Raw genomic sequence first — 25776 nt, 5'->3', positions numbered from 1 at the left:
CTATATGGATTTGAACAGACAGTGCATTTGAAATATAAAGTAACTGATTAAAATTATGGTCAGACTTCTTTTGGTAGCCACTGTATTAATAAAACATGCCATCAAATGTGACACTCAATATGAAGAGGAGGAGGTGTAATTTCATGAGGTATGTTTAACCAGACACTAGCCCATTTTGAATGCTTCACTGGTTTAACATCCAAAAATAAAACTACCCTATGTAAGCTGAGGCTTCCAAGCTTACAGCTAGCAGCAACAGGCTTTCTGAATACATAGCATGTTTTCTCATTTTCAATAGAGATGCTATGGACAGTATTAGAGAAAAAACTAAACTAAACACAACAGAAATACTACTTCTCAACTGCCTTGGAAAGTTTGGATCTAAGTCAAGAGTATGTTAGAAGAAAATATGACTTGAGAAAAACAAAAAATAAAAATGTCATCAGTTCAAATAACTTCTGGTTTTATGGATAGAAGTGCTTGGAGTGAACAAAGTCTTCAAGCAAATAACGCAATGGCCATTTAAGCAAGTTTGCCATCTCTTTGGCTTGTGGACTGGATCTGCAGTTTACAGCTTGGCCTGCTCTTTTGTTGTAGAACTAGGTCTATTGAGAAGTGCTTGCCAGCTTCAAATATCAAATAAAAATCTATGTGCTACCAGATTCTGAAGTACCCTTTTATTCTGAGAGTTCATTTTCATTTTCTTGTCCTGGCTTGCAGTAAACACTCTAGCAGTGGTGCTGAACAGTGGAGTGTAATTATACTAAACCAAACCATTTCCCTGTTACTAATAATAGAGGGATACAACCAAATAAAATAAAGGGGACGGCAAAAAAGAAAATTAAGGGGTTTTTTAAAGGGCAATTTTTTTTTCTCCAAACATCTTAAACTCTTATTAGGAAATTCAGGAAACATCAAGGAAAAGAATGGAGAATGAAACATAAAATTAAAGCCAAGCTACCTCTTGAAGTTGGGTTCTTCTGTGACATTAGAGTAAGCTAAGCACACTTGGCACACTCTGTGTCCTTATTCACAACAATGAAATTCACCTCTTTCAAACCGTAATAGAAAAATGAGTTTTCTGCAGTAGATAACCCAAGACATGCAGCACTTTGAAATTCTAGTATTCTTTGTGCACGACTATATTATAACAATACATTCTGCCACAAGTTGTAGCACTTTACGAGGAGGATGGAGAAAGACTGTGACCTAAAGAATGAATGTTGTTCTCTTCTCCATCCCTTCTTTATGTAAGAACTAAGATACTTTGTTTTCATAGAAGAGCTTGTTTTGCATTGTAATCCTTCCCAGTGAGGTCAGAGAAGTGCAAAGGTTTGCTATTTCTTATGCTACTTTACTACTTCTCTCTGTTTGGTTGCATTGCTACACCAATAACTCTGGGACCCAGAAGTGCTTCCCAGCTCTCTGGAAACGTACACACTGGTCATGTCCTGACAACATACCTAGATGGGGCTCACATGCAGCATCTGCCTATTTCCCACCTTCCTATCCCCTCTTCAGGGCCTGGTAATCTGGTACAGATGATCGGGGGCCAGGACTGCACGGTCCATCTGCCCCACTGTTTATAGACACAGCTGATCAGAGCAAAGCTACAAAATAAAGTATGGAAAGTTCATCTTTCCTTCTCTTGCCTACAATTGCACGAGGTCTCTAATAATTTTTACAAATACTGTCAGCCTGTCACAGGTCTGTAATACATTTTTAAAGGTGGCTAAAAGCCTACTTTGTGGCTGAGTTGAAACAAAACTGCTTTAGAAATAGAAGCACAAATTAGATGCTATTTTCTGGGAGATGAAAAGCTAACCATTGCTACCAGGGATTAACGAGCACGGCTTAGAATCAAAGAATCATTAAGGTTGGAAAAGACCCTTAAGATCATCGAGTCCAACCATTAACCCAGCGCTGCCAAGTCCACCACTAAATCACGTCCTCAAGCACCACGTCTACCCGGCTTTTAAATACTTCCAGGGATGGAGACTCAACCACTGCCCTGGGCAGCCTGTGCCAGTGCCTGACTACTCTTTCAGTGAAGAAGTTTTTCCTAATATCCAACCTAAACTTCCCCTGGTGCAGCTTGAGGCTGTTTCCTCTCGTCCTGTCACCTGTTACTAGGGAGAAGAGACCGACCCCCACCTCGCTACAACCTCCTTTCAGGCAGTTGTAGAGAGCAATAAGGTCTCCCCTCAGCCTCCTCTTCTCCAGACTAAACAACCCCAGCTCCCTCAGCTGCTCCTCATAAGACTTGTGCTCTAGACCCTTCACCAGCTTCGTTGCCCTCCTCTGGACATGCTCTAGTACCTCGATGTCCTTCTTGTAGTGAGGGGCCTAAAACTGAACACAGGCTTGGTTGCTCCTACTGAGCGTAGAAGATCAGCATTCCAATAGAGACGGATTAATGGACTAATGATGCTTTAGTAATTATAGATTTTCTCTGCTCCAACCCATTACTTTAGGAGTATATTTTTAGAAGAGTCCCTCGATCTCAGTACCTGAAACAGAGAGGAAATCATCCACCGAAGTGATGTCATCAACAGCTTCGGTGAGAACTCGCACTTGTTTCTCCCACTGATCTTTAAAGACGTCCATGTTGTCCTGTGCTACTTTGCTCTGGGGTCTGGCAGCCAATGTGAGCGCAGCATTTATTACCTGTTATTCAAAATCATTTGTTACAAGGAGTGGCAAAATTTTTTCACAAGGGAAAAAACAAATAGATTATGAACTATGTTAAAAATACAGCATTACACCCCATTCGATACGCAGGCCTCAAGATATGAACGTATTTTTCACAGTTTGTGGAAAGCAGGCAACAATGTAATAACAAAAGCAAGGCTATAATCTTCATCTCGGCTGTTTTCCCTGTCTCAGCTAACTGATGCTTTTTAATGCCAAAAGAGTTCTCAAGTACTTTTTAGCAGGAATCTTACTTACCTGTGGGCACAGACTATCAATCTGTGTTGCTGCCATACGGACTAATTTCACACCTTCTTCATTATTTGAGATTGAACAGGCCAGATTTGCAACCTGCAATGAAATCAGCAGAATAAGACTTAAGTTTCAGGGAAGCGGGCCACTTTCCACCTTTCCCTCTTCTTATTGAGCCTTGCCTAGAATGAAAGAATTGTATACAAGAAGAATGAAACACCGTCTTCTGTACTGGTGAACAGAAACCCATGTAGATATTTCCTTACTAGCAAATTGAACTAGCCATCTTCATTAGATTGTTCTCAAAATCTTATCTCACTGTCAAGTGTTTCACATCCTCTTCTATAGCTTGAAAATAATCTCCTGAGAAGTCATATGGAGAATGTAGATCATCCAGATAATTATCTATACATTTCCTTTCCACAGTTTCTTTTTCCTTTTATTAACCATGTCCATTATGAATACTAGTAATCAGGCTCATCCATATACTCTGAGCTTTGCAAAATGAAGAATCTTTGATCTCCTAACACATGGAATTGTGCTTTTCCACCCATAACAAATCTCTGATACCTTCACTGATACTGGGAAGTTGCATGTTTCTCAAGTATCTTCATTGTTTCAGATCCTGACGGTTTTAGGCATGTCAAAATTGTTTTAAGTCTCAGGTGGACCTCTTTATTTCTACGTGATTATTTGCCCTAGAGTAAAATGTCCGTTAGCGAGAGTATCATAACTTGGTCATGTGAAATGTCTCTGTTGAAAGCCTCCTTCTGTAATGTATGCCTGAAGACGTCATTCAAAGGTGTAGGTATTTACATGTGCTTGGTCTGGCACAGCCTTGGGAAGCCTGAACCTCACAAGACTGTTTGGATAAGATAAAGACAGAGGAGACTTAGAGAGACACCTGAATGAGATCTAGAAATCAGACCATGCCTCCAGACACTGCAGAGCTGCCTCCCTGTGGCTTGGATGCAAGTGGCAGAGCATGTTCTCCCAGCTCATACAGCGCTTCTTGCAAAAAAATCCATTCCCAAAAGCTTTGGTCCAAGTCCATGAATCTGCCGTAGGTTTTCCAAACAGCGATTCATGTCACAGTGCACATAATTAAGCTCATCGGTGATATTTAAATCACAAAGGTACATTCTTGGAGGGGGGAATACAAGAGATTTTTTTTTAATCATCCGAAAGTATGGCTCTTAATTCTAATCCACATTAAAACAAACTTATAAAATTTTAAATATGCTTCCTTGATATTATTCACTGTGCCTGAAGGCATACCTATCAGTTGGAAATGATTCATGAATTAGTTCAAATACTCCCATCTTTCCAATTTTCCTCCAGTCTCTCCTTGTGGTATTAATCTGTTCCCGTCTCCAGTGCACATCGCCACGTTAGCCCTGGTCCATCTGTTCTGCATAGAACCTATTTCACTTCACAGTTATGTAGAACGTGGTTTGCATATATCACGGTGCCAAAGCCCAGGGAAGAAAAGAACCTAAGGCTTCAAAGAGTCTTGCAGGCATTTCCTAGTCAAGATTTTATCATAATGTTGTGATTTTTATTTTCATTTCATGGTGAGACAAATGAGTTAGTCTGTTTGTTAACAGCCTTACAGCGCTCATGTCAAAAACGTTCTCCTAAGCTGACATCTTCCAATTAATTTACCATTTTCTGTAGTCGCTTCTTTGCACACATCAAACAAACCACTTTAATCTTCATGAGAAACAAAAGCTAAGCAGGATAATAATTAGAATGCAGTAACATGAGTGGAAATTACAGACCTTAAAAACCAGCAAATGGTATTAAGTTCAGCAATAGCTATCTTCTGTATTTTAAATAAGTGGGTTTTTAGATTGCCCTTTCATTTTGTGATTATCATGATGAAAATCTGTCCTAAGGCTCCAGATGCACCATATATCTTTTTCTCAGATAGCAGTAAGATATGTGACTGAAAGGGGCTGGGTGTCATGGAATGGCAATCAAACTATTAAGCAGGTCTTGGAGTTCTCTTGGAAGAGATCTTCGTAGAAAAAATCAGTGAAAATAAAACTTATTTCTTCTCTGTGTCTGTTAATTACTCTTTCAATAGAATCTGATGAGATACTATTTGGATATCGCAAAGTGTCCTAGTTTTCCAAGGAAGGCTACAGAGATAACCAGAGAAAATTTTTTCTACTTTTTTGTAAAATAATTTATAGTTCAGTACATTGTTTTGGATGTTACTATCAACACAGAAGGAGTACAAATGTAATCTGTGGCTACATTAAATATACATCAAAAGAGCATTACTGTTATCTGTTTAAAAAAAAAAAAGTTACATATTATGTATAATATCCTAATCTAAATAGTTTCTGTGATATATTTCAAGTCCTGTGTCATCAGCAGTCAGAAAGCAATACTACTTCCACAATTCAGCAGAGAGCACGCCAGCCTGTACCATGGGAAGCTCTGATTATGTCAAATAAGCAGAGAGATAAGCAAATCCTACAAAGGTAGATGCAATCTGGATAAAATTGAATTTAGCAGTACAAATCAGAAATACTATGACTTTACCCAAAACTTATTTTTAAAACATCGCAAGAAATAGACATTACTTGCAAAAGCCTGCATTTCAGTGCTGTCATGTAAGCACGGATCTGTGAAACAGTACAAGTTTTAACTGCACTCAATCACCAGATACAACACTATTTAATTATTTTGATTGACTTTGTTATCAAATACAAAATCAAGTTACCATCTATTAAGATTCTTGGCACAGCAAGGTCCATCTACATGCTCTCAGTCAATAAAAACTGTCAGGTAATTCAACATGCTTTAGCCTACTATAAATTCAGCAACTTCAGATATTTTTCCTACCTAAAACTATGACCAAAAAGCTTAGTCCCAATTCCTTAGTCACTTAGCTGAGACACTTTGGTTAAGTACCAAACTAATCTCTTTGGATAAAAAGAGAAAGGCACTTCCAGAGACTGTTTCAGGTCTTTGGTTGACTATCTCATCTGCTAGATGTATCTAGTTTATTATTTAAACTTAGATTACAGCTAGCCCTGATGATTGTTGAAAAAGGTATTACTGAAATAAAAGAGGTTCTAATGGTACATTATAACTTGTTTGGCACGTGCATATGTAGTACAACATGTATTGTGAAGAACCCAGGCTCTTCAAGGTTGGGAATTCATTTAATACACCACTCCTGAGTTGGATGGAGCAGATAGCTTGGAAAGGAAAATAAAAAGGCTGTACGTTATTGTAGCTGCCAATTTGCCAAAACTGATTTGACAGCCTTTACCTTTATGCTTCAAGTGCTCTGTCTCCACCAAAGCATTGAAGAGGAGATTTCATGAGAGGCTGTGGAAGTAACCAGGTAATTAATTCTTCCTTTTTCTGTTTACTAAGTTCCTTGAGCATACTGAATTCACTGATTGTCTAAACAGAACTTAAGTGTGTATTAACATCAATGTGAAATGTCTGAAGAGTATTTATATGAATGAATACATTTTAAATACCAAAATCAATGAACTGTGAATCATCCCCCAAATACATGGGGAACTTAATAACAGTGAAACTGTTGTGTAGATAAACATTATTATCCCGAATTTCAGGTCTGCTAAGCTACTCTTATATCATCAAAACAATTGCTAAACACCTTAAACCTGTCCTGCAAGAGCATGGAAAAGTAATGAGCAAGAAAATAAACACTCCAGCTCCAGTGATGCTGTGTTTTTCTGCAATCACCAAAGCCACTGAACCAATCCTAGAATTGGGGAGGTGAAAAAGTGTGCACCAACTCCTTCATATTAATTTCCTATCACTAGCACTGATAGCCCAAGATGCAATTCTGCAGCTTGCTAGGTATCTATCTTTAATCATGCAGAGTTCCCTTAGTTTCAATTATTCAAAAGTTATACAGGATCAGTCCCAATAAAATGTATTTGCATGTATTTGGTTGCATTTCAGCTTCAAGCAGTTTTCTGCTGTATAGCAGATGGGGATAGGAAGGATTTTGTTTCTAATGCATCTTTTTATTACTGTTGTTGAAAGGACGTACCAAGGCCAGATTTATTCTAAAGATATACTTATATGTCAGCTGGAAGTGTAAGTAAGTACTGTATGGATAGGCAATGCCTACACCAGTTTTTCGCTAGCTAGCAACTGAAGTGTGGATTAACATTTTTTCATTGCTTTTGCCACGCATACTACCTGGGACAGAAAAACTTTATTTCTCCCTTGAAATTGCACTCCAAGTTGCGAAAGTAATCAAGGATCTTTCATACCAATTTATTCTATTTTTACACTGACGAAAATCAGGTGTAGTTACCTTGCGTTGTGTTTTTAAACTAGACTATTTCCAATTTTGACTTGAGCTGTTTGTATTATTAAAGGTAATTATGACAATCAAAATGTATTGTCCTTTGGTTCAAATTTAAATTCAAAGATTTAACATGGCCACTCTAAATTTAATGTATGTGAAAAGGTCCAAAAAAGAAATCCATCGCTTAGAGCAGAAATGTAAAAAAAGGGAGCAGGATACGCTATAGCAAAGGAGCAATATCAACACAAAGGCTGCAGAATATTGCAGCTAATGTATGTATTCTATTTTTTAATTTTTTTTTTTCATTCTTTTTTTCCCACCATAGATTGCTTAGAAGAAATGATACAAAAAAGCTCTATTCAGCTTCCCCAACCATTTAACCATTCTAAGGTAAAGAATGCAATCTATTTATATCTTAGTTTTGCGTATTCTTTGTAAATAAGGTTTTTTTTAACTTTTGTTATACATGTCTTTCCTATTTATGTAATTTATTTTTTCACTGTAATTAACTGATGGAAATATTAGGAAGCAGAAAATTTACAGCAAGTTATTCTTTTTTTTTAGGGAAATATAGAATAACTTAAACAAACCCAAGACACCATCAAACTTATCTGTCTACACCACACAATTGAGAACGTGAAACTTTCTGAGTTTTTCAGCTTGAGTTGAAGGTGGTTTAAGAATTTTCAGTAACATTCACAGTGGACTAAAGCCAAGCAAATAATCAGTTACCTTGTTTCAGCTGATGAGTAGTAACTTGCTGAACTGTAGCATCTTGACTATTTGCAATTATTTATCCATCCACTTAGTAATCTATCCAGATATTGTAACAATCTCCGAATCCTTCAAAATTTTGACATATATTAATGTTGGTACTGCTGTAGGCAGCCCAGTGATATTCATGGAGCCACGACTACGAGATTTTTTCTAAAGGAGAGCAGAGCTGAAGCTAAGTTACCCAAGATCCTCAATTTATTTATCCTCCCTATATTCACTCAAGCATTATATTATGAGCAAAACTCTATTTATCACTAGACAGGATGTTTTTGCACATACACAAACAAGTGCCAAAAATCAAAATGTCACTGAGAGTACATATTGCAGCAGATTCCTCTTCCCCTTCATGCACTGCAGTGCCAATTTGTACTACCATGAATATATTAGACTGTGGTCCCTTTCTCAGTACCTATTCCATATGGCATGGGGGGAACCTCATACTGGCTAACATTGCCAATTCTCCCTCATTTATATTTCCAGTCATATAGTCTTATCTATATAAGAGATGTATTTTTAAGTTGTTCACATTTACGTACATTCACATGTATTAAAAAACCTAATTGCATGCACAGCAGTAAAAAAGGCATTTCTTTTGTAAATTACTAATGATTTAATCTACCGAGTTTGATGCTTGCTCTGAAAATTTTTTAATACCAAACCCTGAACATATTTAATATAAACTGCTCAAACATTTACAATACTCTGTACATATGTAAGCAGGTCGGTAACAGCAGAACATTAGAAAGCTACAGAGAATTTTAAGCCCAACAGTTGAATGTTTTATTTCATGCCCTATATGCTTCCCACTGAACTTATGAAAAACTCTTTTCACTTCTCAAAAGGTCAACAGCATATTCACTCGTATTTACTACAGGAATAAGGCTTTTCCACTCATTCAAACTCCCTTGAGACTTCCTCCATATCAGATTTAGTTGAAAGAGCCTTAAGAGATTTCTGCTTTTGGTAAAGTTCAAAGTTACTCTGACTTGAATAAATAAAGTGGGTCTTGGATTGAGATTTTTGAAAGAAATTTAAGTGTTAGAAGCCTCATGTACTGAAAGCTTAATTCAAAATGCAAAAATCCTAGCTTTGGACAGTTTCAGTAAAGTTGTTAATGCCATCTGAACGTCCATTTCTAGGACCATTCTGGCACATGCCATGGTTATTGCCTATAGGATGGAACAGAAGTGAGATCAAAAATGAAACACCTTGAAAAATCCTTCTACTTCATTATATTCATAACTGAAAAAAAAATACATTGGTTCATATTCAATTATAGAGCTGCCAGTAAAGAATGCAAGAAAAGGGTATTGTATTATGTCTGATCCTTTGCTTTTAAGATTAGATCATAATAATGATTTTAGATATGAATAAAAAAGATATTCACCAGGAGTAAATACTGACTCTTTTTTTTTTTTTTTTTTCTTTCTCTTTTTACATGGAATTTGACCACACAACTGTTTCTTCCTGAAACAGGTCAAGTTTCTACACCACACCAATGAGCCCCAACTGTGATAAATATGCCTGATGGCAAGCACAAGAAACCCCTACTGCGGTCCAAAGACCTACTAAAACAAGAGGGGTATGATGCTAATGTGCATCTGTGATTTTAGACAAACTTTCCAGGTCATTGTGATTTCTCAACAGCGTCAGCCCAAGCATTCATAATGGAAAACAGGGGAAAGCAAATTGATTATAGAAAAAGCAGGTGATTGTTTCAGATCATTTTTCCGATTTACATCTGAGACAAATAATTCTGGAAACCTCTTAAGTTTCATCTGTAAAATTATTCAAGCAATGCTATTGGGCACTTAGTGTGGAGCACTGCCCAGAGCTATCAGCTTGCGTCCCCAGCTAGAGCAAGCAGGCTCAGAGCTGTTCCAGTTACCACACACAAAGATCCGATCCCACAATTAAAAGTCTAGGCATACATCTGTGAGGGGTTCTGTGTTCCACCATATCTCTAAATAGCTTGAAATTCAAGCACTTCAGAAAAGTGGGTGCGGATGTTAATTCCCAGAGCTGAAATCAACAGAAATGTTTTCTGCTTCGACAGAAAACTCCCTTAGGAATTACAGATGATCCTCCTTCGTTTTCCTAAGAGTGTTTCTGAGGCATTCAGCTGGAATACAATTAATTGATAGTCAGTATTAGTGGGGAACACATATACCTCCCAGCCGGCCAGCAAGGAGGGAGACGAGGACAGCAGAAAAGGGCTTCTCTCCTGAGGTTCACTCCCACAGGAGTTGGGATGTGCAGTGGGGCACTCAGCTTCAGGTACATGGCATCTCTCCCTTCAACAATTTGCTCACTATATTGACATAATTTCTGAATTTTCTCTGTATACATGGTCATCCATTGCTGAAGAAATAAACAACAAACAGCTGTAGTAAACCAAGAAGAAGAGCAGGGCGTAATCTCAAGAACACAGTTAAGACTAGATTCCTCTTTTAATTTTAACTGGTCTTGAGCAATATAGCATTGCACTGATGAAATGCAGCAAGTCTTTCTCCTACAAGAAAGCAGCTTATAAAGCTGTAGGGGATCTGTTCTCTATTCTCCACCTATTCAGGTGGACCATGAAGCAGATATCCTGTTCTAAACCACATAGCTAACACGACTGCTGAGTCTAGGTAGTATAGCTAGAATCGATTAATTTGATTTACTGATTTTCTGAGTTACAGGTACAAATGCATTTTAAATTGCAATAGTATACATTTGTTTTCTTCCTTTCACAGAAAGCAAATGTAAAATGTCCAGCTACAAGAATTCCTTCTGCGTAGGTCAGAGACCAGCAACCCATCTCAGTGCTCTTTTACCTCTGTTAGCAGGATCAGGTTCTTTTCTATTTAATTTGACAATAGTAAAGGCTTTCTTACATCATTCTTTCATACCTGTTCATACTGAAAACCTACAGCAACATCTCTGAAATGTCAGACAGCAGAACCTTTAACCAACAGTAATTTTATGCTCCAAAGCATGCAAAAAAGCCAAAAGAATTTATTGGTTTTTGGTATACCAACAAACAAGGACGAAATTCAGGGTGTTTGTGTATTAATCCTTTCTGGTCAATCTGCAATCAAGCCCACTGCCATTAAAACTCATGATGAATTATGAACAGTGTATGCTGAAATACTCAAGGGGCGAGAGGGCAGTTGGTGTCCTAGGGAAGCAAGATTTACAAGACTGCGATATGTATGAGCTGATCCCATAAAGCAATTTTGACAACATACCCCTGGCAGTGCTACAATTAATAGTTATTAATAGCAAGTAGTTACCAAAACAATCCATCTATCTAATAACAGTCCACTATTTTGGCAAACTATTCAGTGACCCTAGAACAGGGCTGCATGCCTGACTAGGCTGTGATAATTAAACATTAGTTATATTATCAGGAAGCTATATTTGACAGTTGTTGAAGAAAAATGGAGGATTGTGGTAGGAACTCAAAAAAGTTCAGGATACTAACAGAAGCTTTGAAGATATTAACACAGTGTGATATCAGACACCCCAGGGTATAAACAAATCACAAATTATAATTACTGATCCCTAAAGAAACGTAACTTGCAACTTAGATGGAACCAATTTTAGGGCTGAAGTTGAGCAGATAAAGAAAGAATTGTATAACAATCTATTACAGCTGCTAGGGATTGATAGCACAGGTGGGGACATCTTTAAATTCTAGATAAGCATCCAACAACAGCAACTTGTTCACATGAAAACCTGAAAATTGGGTATGCAGTCACTAGTCGCTCTGCTATCCTGCATTGCTATCTATGTAAATATGACTTTATTATCATTAAGGGGAAATGCACCTCTAGCTCTTGTGCTTAATCCATGACCCTGCCTTTGAGGTAAGGTCAAGATTTGTGACCAGTGTGCTGGTCATTCCCTAACTTACATGAAAGCCCACATCTGTGTCAAGATGAGTGTCCCACTGAGGGAGAATTCAGCTTTTTGCTTTATTTGGCCTACTTGACAGCCTGGAAGCACTGGTCAGCACCAACATTTATTCAGCCACAGCTCAGGCTGCATTTGTCCAGCCATCAAAGGAAACAAAGATAGGAAACATGGAAGGAGGCTTTGAAGATAAGATGAGGAAGTTAATGGGGAAGAAAGAATATGGGCATAGATGGAAACTGGAGACATTGCAAAAGCAGAAGTGGTGATACACCATCATAAGAACTGGAGAAAAAGCATGGGTATTGCATCAGAAGGAAGATTGCTAGTGTGAAAGAAATCTGAGATTCTCATGGCATGTAGAATGCAAATTTATTTTTAAGAAAGCAAGACTTACTAGTTCCCTCGCTCACAGACAAAACCTTGTAAAATACTATGATTGCCTTCCTAGGGGTGAGTGAAGAGATTTTTATTGAGAGCAGTATTTTGAAGGCTTACAAACTTACATTCAGAGAAAGATTGATTTTACATGTACCTAATTTTTGTGCAATAATAGCCTATAAAATGTTTTTACAATAATTTAGTAACAGTTCAAGAGTAATGCAGAATGATATCATCTGCCCAGAACCAGACTGCGTAGACAAGGCAACAGAACTAGATGTTCCCTTTTCTATTCCTCCTGTCAGTATGCTTTAACCCTGGCATGGAGAGAGCTCATATTGGCTCGAAACATCATTTAGTTTACTCATCTGCTTAGTAGCCCTTTTTTCTGCCAATACATCCCCTTTCCTTTTCGAAAAGACATATTTATGGTAATGATTTTTACAATACAAGTGTCTGACACCAAAAAACAAAGACCCAGAGTATTTAACAGAAAAACAATATGTGGATATAAGAGGTATCTTCCCATTTCTGTATTATAAAAACCTCAGTCAATCACTCCTCCCTTTTTGTCCTGTCACTGTATATCCATACTTTTCATACGATCAGAAACCGAGGTGACTTACATGCAGTTGTTTAACAGCAGCTGCATGGGTACCAGTAAGCAAACCACAGCCAAGACACAGACCTGAGGACTTGTGCACACTCATCCACCTTTTTTAACTGTAAACATAATCCTTAGCAGAATTTTAGCCTAAATTACCTCATCTATATAACACATGGTCTCTCTTATACCTATTAAAAAGACGTGGGCAAAAGAGATGTCATTGAGAAACCTTACATCTCAATTTGTTCTTACAGGTAAGTAAAGGAGAATGAGGTGAGAAAAACTGCATTTATATTTAGTTCTATCTCCTCTTCTGAAAGAGGAATACATTAAAAAAATGCAGTATTAATTAAAAAAAAAGGCAGTATTAATTATTCAATGAGCTGGAATTCATATCCTCAAATTACATTTTCCCTTAATTTAAGACTGCATTATATTTTTTTTCGTATAATTTTGTTTTTGTTATAGTACTAGATAAAAATGTGGAAATTTTCATCTTAGTTGCAAACTCAATCATATGGTTTATTTGATTAAAAACTGTTACGTTCTGACTCAGTCTTACATTTTATCCCAGTTTTCATACATTTGCAGTTCTATGCAAGAAAGCTGATTACCTTTTCAAAGGATCATCGTTAGCTCATAAATATCCAAAACCATTTGAATAAAAACAGGTTTATTTCTTCTGTATTAGAGTGCTGTTTCTGGCTTTTTCTTTGACTCTTCAAAAAAAAAAATTGTCATATGAATGCAGCTCACACGCAAGTAATTTTTAATAATGAGGTTTTAAATCAAGAGCTCTTCATGTGACGTTTAGTATTAAACATAAAATGGGAACAAACATATATCTAAGAAATCAAAACTGACATAAACATTCTAAAGACGACCGCAGACAGATTAACCGTGCTCTGATTTATGGTCCTCTTGGCGTGCAGATATCAGTATAAGAAGCCCATTGTCTCTGCTATTAGATGTAAGGGCAATATCAGTATGTATTTGGACTCCTTTGTAAACTGCTAGTTCAAAGTCTGTGGCCAGTGGGTCCATGATAAAGCTGCAGAAAGTCTCTCCACCAGTCCATCTTAATAATTTTTTAAACTTTTGATGAGTTTAATTCGAAGTAACATAAGTTTGTGTCTCAGTGAAAATTAAATGCCTAAAATCTCAATGAAAACAGGCAACGGTTTTGAGGACACAAATCTTATTAGCCTCTTAATGCCTCACCAGGGAATGAGTTTACCTGGTAGCCCACACTGAGGAATTTGAGTAGGTGAGAAATTTCATAAATTCTGTGGGAAAAGCTGCAGCTGGATCACAAAATACAAATCTCTAAGAAACCAGGATTCATAACATCTAGTGTTTACAGAGCTGCTTGTCTAATAAAAGATACTATTTCTTCCTACAAAACTACAGCGAGTTGCACATCCAAAAAACCTTCAACTAGGACGCAGGAGAGTTACTGGGTTTCTGTGGGGTTCCACGTTGGTTACAAGAAGACAGATTTGTAGTAAGAAGATGTTTTAGCATGCTTTTATAGGGACTCCTGACCTTTGTGATATGTTTAAGCCAACACTGTTAATATCACTGCGGACACGTGAAACCCTAGGTTGAACTGAGGAGTTGCTCTGCACTTTGGTTTCTTGTTTCTGTAAGAACTTTTCAGTAAATCACCTTTAAAATTAGCCACAGGCGAATGAATGAATTATTAGAGTAGATTTTTTCCCCTGTGTTGATTAGGAAGCTATTCTTCATCAAATTACAGGTCAACATTCAGTTTTCCAAGATCCGTCTTTATATTAAATGATTCCTGAGATATCATCCTGCAACAGGAAAAAACTGAAAAACATAGGAAATGAAAGGACACATACAATAAAATGGAGCATTGCTGAGTCTCCTCTCAGGCCCATTCCATGCTGTTTTGAGAAGGAGTAATTGCACCCATGAATATATCTAGATAAGGCGATGGATGCTAACAGTATTTCTTTTTAACCCATAGATTGCTTATCTGTGCAGCAGGTGAGGAACAACACCTCCCTATGTTCTTCTTTAGGAGTAGGCAAATCAAGTTTCTTTTAATGTTGGGAACGTTCTGGCCAAGTTTGATAAGTTTCAATAGGAGACAAGATACCACAGAAGCATTCATTTCACTACACCAATATTCATATAATATTACTACAAGTCGTGGAAATGGGAGCCAAAAGGAAACTTGACAGATGATGCCCCTGTCTGAAGGCAGGATCAGCTGTAGCTAAACCATTCCTGGCAGATGTTTGTTTCACTTAGTCTCACGAGTCTGCATTGATACCGGTTGTATGGATTTCTATTCCTGTACATGAAACGCTTAATTAAGGAAAACAAATAGCAATAGTGTGTGACGAGGTCAGATTTACTAGACCAACTGCAATGAGTGTGCACTAATCTGCACTCAGGGCCCATTCAAATACCTATTAAGAGGTTGACTAATGACAGCAACTAGAAACAAAAAAAAAAAAAAGGAACAACAAAACCCCATTTTTCTTTCCTCTGCATATTCCTCCTTTGCAGACTCACCGTTAGCTACAATCTGGATCTGAGCTATGAGACTTCGTGAGTGAAGAGAACAAGGAAAAAAACTTTTATCTACTGCACAGCAGTAAGGCTATTTGCATCCATTAGGACTATATTTACATGCTTATGATAAATTCACAGAACTTTAGTACCTTAAAAAAATACAAACAAAAATCCCCGTAAAATGGGATCTACCGAGAAGCTTCATACATCAGTGTAGGAGACATTTTTAGCTAAAAGAAATTTTGACATCCCTTCATGCTGTCTTCTTTGCATGTGCATTTCTGTGCTTGAAACACCACCACAGAAGATTATTGGTTGAGTCTAAATTATTTCTGTAAATTAAATTTCCCCATATTACCCAGGTTCTAGACCAAAGGAAAAAATACTAAAACCTATCTTTGAAGGATTTTTCTTTCTCTGACAAGTTACCATCAGAGCAGGTGACATGCTGGTCCCGCTGATCTGTTTCACGCATTCTTATTGCTGTCTCTACTCAGATGTCTGTAGTATCTCAGACTCCCCAAATAATGCAAATATAATGATAACATTTTTGATCACTACTTATGTTATTTAAAATGTACCATGGTCAACTCAATTCTATTTATTTGAAAACCAATCCCCGTTCTCACAGTGAGAAACACCAGCAAGAGCCCTGAACATGAACACGCTAGCAAATTTTAAATAGAAATTCTTTGTGTGTGTGAGAGTAAGAGACAGAGGGGGTTCAAGTGCAGCTATAAACAACACCAATTAAGCACTTGCACAGTAAAGAACTGCAGATCACATTCAATATTTCACTCAATGACATAATTCTAAAGCAGAAATACAAAACTCACCACCTCTAACATAAAATGACCAAGCCTCTTCATTCAATCCACCCAATGAGACAAAGCTGAACATCCCCAACTGATGTACCGCAGCTTTGTTCCACTTCAGCAAATCTTCAGTGATTTACAGCAGCCTTGGCTCTTACAACACACTCTTTGGTCAATACATTTTAGGTTTGACAAACCAAGGTAGAAATGAATTCCACAATCAATCCACCAATGATACACAAATGGTAGTAAATGTGGCTCTGTTTTCACTTCTCTATATGTACAATGGCATTCCAGAAATGTTTATGGGACTCTATGCAGAAGTGTCTCTGCAGTGCCAGTGCATGTATAGAAACAGGTAAATAAAAAAGCATTTTCTAAGTGTGGCAATTGATCACAAAAGCTTCTCTTTCATTGGCATGAAAAAGACACAATTGGTTGACCTAAGAATGTGTTGTAGTCTATATAAAAAAAATGTATATATATCATTGCTACCAGAAATAATGAGTAACGTATTACAAAAATACACTGTTCCTATATCCTTTTATTCTTCTAACCTGCATCTTTTTAATTGTTAATTTATTATGAATTCGCTGAACAACTATCAGCATATATTTGCACTACTACAAGCTGGAATTTATTCATCTAGCTGCACACTGGGATTTGTTTAGTTACCAGGGGTCAGTGAACATGTAACACAGTTTTACAAACTGATATTGAACAGGAAGAAACTGCATTAGAATGAAGCTAGAATAACAATAAGCCAAGGAGTCAGGTGAGTATTTCTTGCTTCAGCTGTTATACAGAAATTTTTTTTTCACTGTCAGGAAGCTGACGCTTTTTTTTTAAATTATTATTTTTTTTAAATCCTTCCTTTCTTTCCATTACAATTTTTTTTAGCTCTTTAAACCCCTTGGCAGCTACTATGGTGACAGCCTCCTGCCAGCTAAAACGGCAGGGGAAGGAACGGCACGAGTGGTCTGCCAGTGTGTGGCTGAACCAAGCATACAACGGGGTTTTGTCCCAGAGACAGTGATTCCCAAATGGCAACACAATGTGTTGCAACATTTCGGTGCTAAAAGCTTTTAATACTACTTTTTACTCTGTCTTTCTTCAAGAATTACAGTTTGCTATCAAATCACTGATTCTCATCTTTCCATATATTTAGCATTATACGGTCATCAGCTTCAGTAGAATTAATCCTGATGTACATCAGTGTGACAGGAGAAATGAGCTCAGCAGTTTGAGCATAACAGCTGGTGAAAGTGTTTATTTGCATAAACATAAGGAAACCAATTCCATTTCTGAGTCAATGGAAATATAACCTACCCTAGACTGGTCCCATCTGAGAAACTACCTTTTCAGAGACCATGACAGTCAATAGTCTGCGAGCTATTACCTGTTACTTATTATACTAACATTACGCTGTAGTCTTAAGAAACACATCAAGAAACACTGTAAAATCATACAGAACTGTGCAGTAACACAAGATTGCCATTTGAATTAAGTTGTGAATATGTTGCTGCGATGCATGTTCACCTGTTCGGTTAAAATGAAAAAAAAAAAAAAAACCACCACACACAGACACAGATACTCAGGCAGCTGTCCAGGATTCTTTGACTATGAAAAATTTGAAAAAAAAAAAAAAACCAAAACCCCAAAAAACTGTTCAGTTTTATCAATCGGGGCCAAAATTCCTAAATTTTCTTTTCCTAGCTGTCAAAACCCAATATAAATAATGGTAAATGGACTTGTGCTGAGGATATTTGAATAGAACATATGTTGAGAAAACACTGGTGTACTTAAGATCAGCTTTACTTATTTTAGAAGTTTACAGAAGAACAGCTGATTTTCATGTTGTGCTATTCCCAGTGTAGGCAAGCATTCAATTTCAGAAGGGAGCACAGAGGTGATTTACATTGAATATCTCGATCTAATTTCAAGAGAGTGGTTTAAAAACGCAAACACAGTCAAGTTGAAAGTCTTAATGTTCTACTTGAATTCACATGATTTATGGGAGGGAAAAAAAACCTACACTGTTTCAAGAGGCTGAGAAATGCTAGTTTCATCTACATGGACTAAAGGAACGCAAATTCAAACAACAGACACTCAAACTAACATTTAGCACTCCAGCTGACATTCGACACTGACTTTCCAACTAACATTCCAGCTAAGAATAAATCCTCTTTTGAAAAATCCTAAATAAAAAATAGGGCAGATACTGCATTCATCTACACTGGTATAATTAGACATACTGGACTGAATTCATGTTCTTACTCTGGATTTATGCAGTGTAATTGAAGCCTACCCTTCAGTCTTCAGACAAATGCCAAATATGCCAATGAGTGTGCTCAAGTGACAGTTCTTTCTCCTCAGAAACATTGTTCAAATTGGAATTAAGAAAAGATGCCCAAATACACCACTGCAAGCTTGCAGTATTATCATGAAAGATTCCAAAGTATTTTGAAGCATTTTTATCCATTTTCAGAATCACTCGTTGGCTTTAGTGAGCTGTTCTTCACATTTGAACTGCACTCATATTCCCAAATGGCCTACAGAGAAGTACCGCTATTCTTTTTTTGTTAATAAACGTCTGTTTTTCAAAGGATGGCAGTCTCTGCTTTCCAGTTCTCTAGATATCCATCTCAATATATGCAAGGTGATCATGTAATGGTAAAACTTGATAATCCTTACTTGCACTTCTGTGCTCCCACCTCCACGAAAGTCTTATAGTCCCTTGGCTGTCCAGGTCAGACAGTGAGCAGGAGGAGTTAGTCCCTGCCACACTGGTACCAAAGTAGAGAAAAGCAAAGCTAATGACTCACAAAACCAACCTAATGAGCATACACAGAGTGACGAGCTTGCTTTCCAGACAAAAGCTGGAAAGACCTATCAGACCATAGGCTTCCCACAAAGCTCCCTGAATGTGGGTGAAGAACAAATACTAACACCACAAGATTCAAGCAGCTCCCCAAGAGTCTGCCTTTTATAAGTTGTCTGCGATTACTTGGCAGAATTGAAGCTTTTTACGTATTAAATAACTACAGAAACTATCCTGTTTTTTCCACTCTAATTCCAAGGGAAACTCTTTCCTTTATACAGTGGATAAAGCCAATTAAAAAAGAATTCGTACCCAACCCAAATAATAACTATTCTATCAAACTTGAGAATAATTTGTAAGGATTTGTGGGACTACAGGTTTCTTCTCTAGATTGCTGGCACACAGGCTGTTTTCAAATTAACTAAGATAATCATCTTTCTTAATATTCACTGATAGCACAGCTGCTGCTATCAAGCAGTTTTCTTCTTTAACGAGCTAAAACCTCAAGTCCACTGTAAAAAGGTAGATAACGTATAATTAACTGGTCTAAATTTGGAGAGCATTTTAACTCATCGGTGATGTCTCAGCTCTGCTTTACAGGGAATTTATCTTTTGTCTGTAATAAAAAAAAAAAAGTACTGACAAAGATGAACCAGAGACAATAAGTATCATAGTTTTTTGCTGCTACATTATTTTTGCCAAGCTAGTTCAACAGGTCATGGTGGTTATGAAGGGCTGTGCAAGTTTGGAAGGGAAGAGCAGGGAGGGCTCAGCTTCTGTCTGTAACATTACAAATTTGAAACTTAGTTGCTATAGCTGATCAAAAACTTGTGTACCTAAGACATTAATTTTTCTCCAGCTTTATCAATTTATTTAACAAAATCTAGAAAGCTATTCTTACTCAGGCTCTCAGATCTCAGCTAGGCTACTATTGCTTTCTGTGGCCAAAGGAGCACTTAGGTTTTTCATTCAGCATTAGCAGTGAAAACTAGCTTCAAGATCTCAGAGCAATTTGTAAGAAACCAACTTTACAGAATCTCAAGCTGGTTTTGCTCTCACAGCGCAGATGAGTGAACCAAGGCAAAAACCTCTGTACCAAAGACTCACAGCTGATAACATTTTCCAGGAGGTGAGAACGTATATCCTCTCCCATTCTACCTCCCAACTGCAGTGGTGTCTCCTTGATTTTGAAATATGTTGGGAAGAAGAGTTAATATATTCCCTTGTTTGTACAACAACTTAATAACAACTATTTCCATTCTTTGCCTGGAGGTGCTCAAACCCACAGCTTTAACCTCTGTAGACAATGCCCAACTACCAAGCTACAAAGCAGGTATACTTGCCGCCTTCGTAGCAAAGTTTTAACACTATACAGAAAAACCTTTAAGATTCAGTGAAAATCAAGAGAAGGTTTTGTTCTGAACCCAAATACACGCAATTACACATAATTCAGAACCTCCTTCAAAAGGAGTTTTAAATAAAAACACAGTCATCCTTTGGCAAAACTCAGACTCAAGCAGTTAAAAGTGCTAATGCAAGAAAATTCTAGTTCTTGAAAATCGAAGCAATCCTACCCATTCATTTATGCCTCAAAAAGGAAAAATATCAGCATTTGTTTATTGGTGTATTTCTCCAACAGTTAGCAAAACTGAGTTTAATTAAACACCGTAATTGCACATAATACTTTGTGTCTAGGGTATATAATCGTGCATTAAACTGCTACAGGGTTCAGAAATACATATATGCTTTTTCTGATCACTGTAACAGTAGATTACTTTTTTAAATAAAAATAATCCATTCCTTCAATATAAGTAAAATACATCTTTACAGGATTTCCTTTCTATCTCAAATTATAGATCATGTACGTCAGTCCACTGACTTCCAATAAAAAGACAAACACAGAAAAGGAAACATTATAATTGTTTCCTTGTAACGGTTTCTTTTGTCTTGTCCAACTGTGGCTCATTGACATCCTTAAAAAAAATAAGGTTACATCAAGAAATAACCAAGATCATATTATCCTGCTAAAGTAATTTTTTCCCCCTAATGCATGCATTAAATACAGTGTTGAGATCAATTCTATTTTCTTTAATATCTATATGCTTTTTTTCATTACACAGCTAATCATTTTTTGTCGTTCCAGAAAAGTCTGGTGGCTTTTATAACAGAGTATATCAGCTGTTTACAAAAGATATTTTGGCAATTTCACTTTTCAGCTTAAGGAATGAAATTAAGAATATATTAACTAAACAAAAATGAGGGGGATTGAGTAGAATAGTTCCAACAGTAATTAGTCAAGGCATTATGTTTGATATTACACACTACTGCAGGAAACACGACCAAGTTTCTAAAATATGTGAGAAATCCCACACAATTTCAAAAGATATTATTAATACATTAATTTATCCTTGTATCTTTCCTCCAGATCATTATTGTTAGTTAAGTAGAATATATACATGGGTGAGGGTTGAGATTTATTATAAACATATATGACAGATTCAGGAAAATTCTTTCATAATAAGAGAATAAAAATACAGAAACTGTGCCAGACAGACTATCTGTATGTGAAATGCGTGCCAAAACCCAGCGCTGTTTAAATAATATTTTTTCTGTTCAGCGGCTGCAATGAACATTAATCACAAAAAATTGTCTCAGGTTGACACCAAGTATATTTCTATTGGCCAAATTCAGTAAACTTTCACAAATAGTTTATGTTGACATAAAACTGCATTTCTTACCAGGAAAGCATTCATATGAGAAATTTCCCACAGTTTCTCTCTAGTTCCAGGTTTTCCCAGAATAACTCAAACCCGTAATTATACAGTATGCATTTCTGTACTTAACATCCCTGACGTGTATTTGTTTAGAGGGCTGGGAAGAGTTTGTGTTCAGCTCTATAGATTCATTGCATCAGCTTCAGAATGGTTCCACCTGTTACCATGCAAATGAAACCACTACTTTTACCTGCCACCTACAAACTTTACCCTTTGTTACCAAGGCTATTCTCTTAGAGTTTAGATTAGCATCTGACATGGCCAATGAAATTTAATGAGCTAACTTATTTTTCATCAGGGAGCCATTTTCATTGAAAATTTCATAGAATCACAGAACACCAGGTTGGAAGGGACCTCGAGGATCATCTGGTCCAACATTTCTAGCACAATCCAGACAAGATGGCCCAGCACCATGTCCAGCTCAGTCTCAAACGTGTTCAGCGTAGCGGAGTCAACCACTTCGCTGGGGAGATTATTCCAATGATTGGCTGTTCTCACTGTGAGAAATTTACCTCTCGTGCCCAATCGGAATCTCCCTGGGAGTCACTTGTACCTGTTGTCCCTTGTTCTCACCATGGGACTCCTTGTAAAAAGGAAGTCTCCATCTTCTTTGTAGCTCCCCTTTAAGTACTGGTATATGGTGATGAGATCACCTCTAAGCCTCCTCTTCTCAAGGCTGAACAAACCCAGCTCTCTCAGCCTATCCTCATGGCAATTTCTACCGATTTTTCATGGAACTGACATTTTGCTGCACCATCCTGCCATTTTTCAGCCTTATGTAGTCACACACTGTAGATAGAAGTATATTTATCAAACAATTATCATCTATTACCTGAGAGTTTGAGCTTCACAGACATTTTAGGAATTCCTGAGATTCAGGAATGTCAGGGTACTGACATGAGAAAATACATGTCAGTATGTTGTGAAATAGTTGAAGCCACATAGCCAAAAGAAAAAGTGTGTGTGGGGGGGGAAGTTCAGATTAAGTACCGCTTGCTGCTGCACAAATCATTATCTTTCTGCCTGTGTGGGCTTCAACAAATAGTATTCTGGGAAGGAGCCTTTCTTTTCAAGACGGACAGTCTCACAAGAGTCTCCAGGCACAAAGTCATTTCCAAAAATGATTAAACATTGTCTCTCTGTCCCTTTAGATTATACGTGTGTTCCCGATAGATCCTTCTCACATGTAACTCACATGTAAGAGGGGATGCAAATGATTGCTTTTAAGAAAGAGATGTTATGCTATGTCTATATTGTTAAATAAGAGAATTCCACTGAATGATCTCAGCTCTTGCATTAGCTCTTTGATCTTTTATTCAGAATTATAGATGTATGTACGAGGCCAAAAGGCTTGGACTTAATTCTCTGAGGAACTGCCAAAGGAACATGGATTGCCTCAGTGTCCATCAGACCAAGAAACTGCAGAGCACGGAAAAGATTAAGCAGAAATAGAAATTATATTGCCTGATCAATCATAAGGAATTATAACAACTCTGACAGGTTACAAGCACAGATGATAATCTATCATAAGAACCATACTTGTGTAATCAATTTGAAAGACTAAACAGACCAGATCAGAGATAAAGCACAGGACACAGTAGCAGATAAAGATGTTGAAGAAAAAAAAAAAAATCAATAACGAAAATTTGAGAAAATATATTAAATTGTTAGTACAAAACATTGCAAACCTTCACTTAGAACAGTCACATGCATGAAGAGAGCAGTGTGAACCAACGCAAGTACAGAGTTTCTAAGAAGGCTGGGGAAATAGGGCATTAGAGGAAGCTACAACAGCGTTTTACAAATGCATTTGAGGTAAGTGCTTGGGAGGAAAAATAAGTAGAACTTCACATTCTGGTAAGATTTTCAAAATGAAATTTAGGAGATTTGTGATATGGGAATGAAATTCTGGGATCACCTTCCAAATAGCTCTTTGACATAGAACTTGAAAGTTTCTGGAATTTACAGATTAGAAATCGGACTGGAATTAGAAAACAGATTATGGAAGATTTAGAGAACTTGATTTCATGCTTTACCATTCTTGAGGGTGTTTCTTGCACTTCATTTCTATAGCATTCAATGTGTAAGCAGGATTTTCAATGCCACCTGTTAAGACTTTTTTTTTTTTTTTTTTTTTTAAGGAAAAAAAACCAAACCCAAACACTGTTTGACTTTACAGGCAGGCTCCTGCACCTTCATAGCAGTATTGACTAAAATAGTCTGCTCTCCTGGTAAGTGCAGGATCTCATACATCCTATGAGAAGAATTTAAGAAAATGCTGCCCTAAATGTCTTCTAACAAAGTGAAAGGCTCCTTTAAATAGACTTCGAGTTGAAAAAATAATAATTATAATTATCATGTAAGTATGGCAGAGTTGCAGAATGAGGTACAAACATGAAACTTAACTTGATCACAAGAACTTCTTGAAGGTGATTATATAAAATACATATATATTCTTAACTTTATTACAAAGTTTCTTATAAAATGAAGAGAGTTTCAAATCACAATACTCTTCCTTTATTTCTCTCTCTTGCAAGCCTTCTACAAATCATCTCAATAAAGATTAAATAACTCTCTCTTGTAAGATTCAGATTTCCATTACTTTATGCACAGAAATACAGATGGGCTTTTTTTTTTTCAAATCAATATTACAACAAAAATGCCATAATTACAGTATCGGATATGAAGAAGAACACACAAAAGCTTGTTTTTATTTATTATATTACTGAAGAAAAAGGCAAGCAAGAAGAATGAAAACAAGCAGAAAAACCTGTGCAGAAAAAGCCACAGAGAACAGGATCAGTAAGTAAAAATACAGACTTCTGCCTCCCCACTATAATAACTGCTGTGAAAGACACCTCTATTATTTAATTGTATAAAGTTGTTTTGTCTTTTTTCTTTGAATACACTAAAAAAAGCCATCTAGAACTAGACTTAAAAGCGTATTCATATTTGGTAAAGGAAGATCAGTTTTACCGTGTCTATGTCATTAGATCATAGTACAGCTACGGTTATATCTGTAACTATGCGGCATAACACAACATCTGTATTTGGTGTAATTGAAAAAAATCAGACACAAAGGCCCTTCTACAAAGCTCGTGCTATACTCACAGCAGCCCAAAGGGAGCAAGTATTCAAATACGTTGCTGTGTTATGAGTCATTCAGATTTTTTTAAAAAACAAGTATTCCATAAATATTGCATATTCGTAAAGAATGTGTCAAACATTTTAATGTGTGCCCATTGATTTATGTCATTTCTTTGTAATATTTGAAACCCAAATCAGCATTTGCCAAAGTGTGAGTTGATTCAAAGGCATCTGCATTTCAGCCCGACCAATGGGATAGGAGCTGCAAGGATGGAGCCTACATTCATGTTTGAAAAATGAATCCCAGACATAAGAAGCTGTAAGAATAATCAGATCTAAAAAAAAAAAAAGAAAGCATTGACAAAGGGCAAAAATTGCTAACGAGACCATTATCCTTCTGTCAGAGGCCAAGGTGTATGGGGTGAGTGTCCTTTTTAACCACTTTTTAATAACTACTGTCTTCTGATCTTCACATTGTAATAGATGTATAAACTTATAGTGTTTATTTTTGAGGGGATGGTATTCTTGAGTTCCTCCAGGAAGTCTCTGGCAGAAAATAAAACCTGACCTGTTAAAAATTTAGAGCTGGTAGCCAATGATGTTACAGTCCCGTCTAAAAGGAGGGTAAACAATTGGAGAAAAGGGTGCATCAGGAACTGAAAACAACAGAAAACTGATACGAGAAAGAAAACCTCCTCAAGAAAGTGATAGTCTTGAGATTAAGTATGTTGAGCACTATTAGCACAATTTTTCAGTTCCCAATGTTGCAAGCCCTGTTTGTCTTCCATCTCGTTTCAACGATACTGAAAAAT

At 36.9% G+C, this 25776-nt stretch overlaps 1 protein-coding gene across 4 annotated transcripts in view; it reads right to left on the bottom strand.

The window, feature by feature from the left end:
• CTNNA2 (catenin alpha 2) overlaps window positions 1-25776 on the bottom strand; it is a 510643-nt gene that overhangs the window by 63787 nt on the left and 421080 nt on the right. For all 4 annotated transcript variants that reach the window (XM_087736026.1, XM_087736022.1, XM_087736023.1 and 1 more), the window contains 2 exons: window positions 2950-3042; window positions 2511-2667 (listed from right to left, as the gene is read on the bottom strand). In XM_087736026.1, coding sequence (XP_087592152.1) covers window positions 2511-2667; window positions 2950-3042 — 250 coding nt within the window. The remainder of the gene's footprint in view (window positions 1-2510; window positions 2668-2949; window positions 3043-25776) is intronic.

This window comes from Nipponia nippon, unplaced genomic scaffold, assembly GCF_047370975.1.
Source record: "Nipponia nippon isolate SJK-2023a ecotype South Korea unplaced genomic scaffold, ASM4737097v1 scaffold_6, whole genome shotgun sequence".
Classification (NCBI taxonomy): domain Eukaryota; kingdom Metazoa; phylum Chordata; class Aves; order Pelecaniformes; family Threskiornithidae; genus Nipponia; species Nipponia nippon.
The sequence above is the reverse complement of the archived record's forward strand: the minus strand, read 5'-3'. Positions and strand labels throughout refer to the sequence as shown.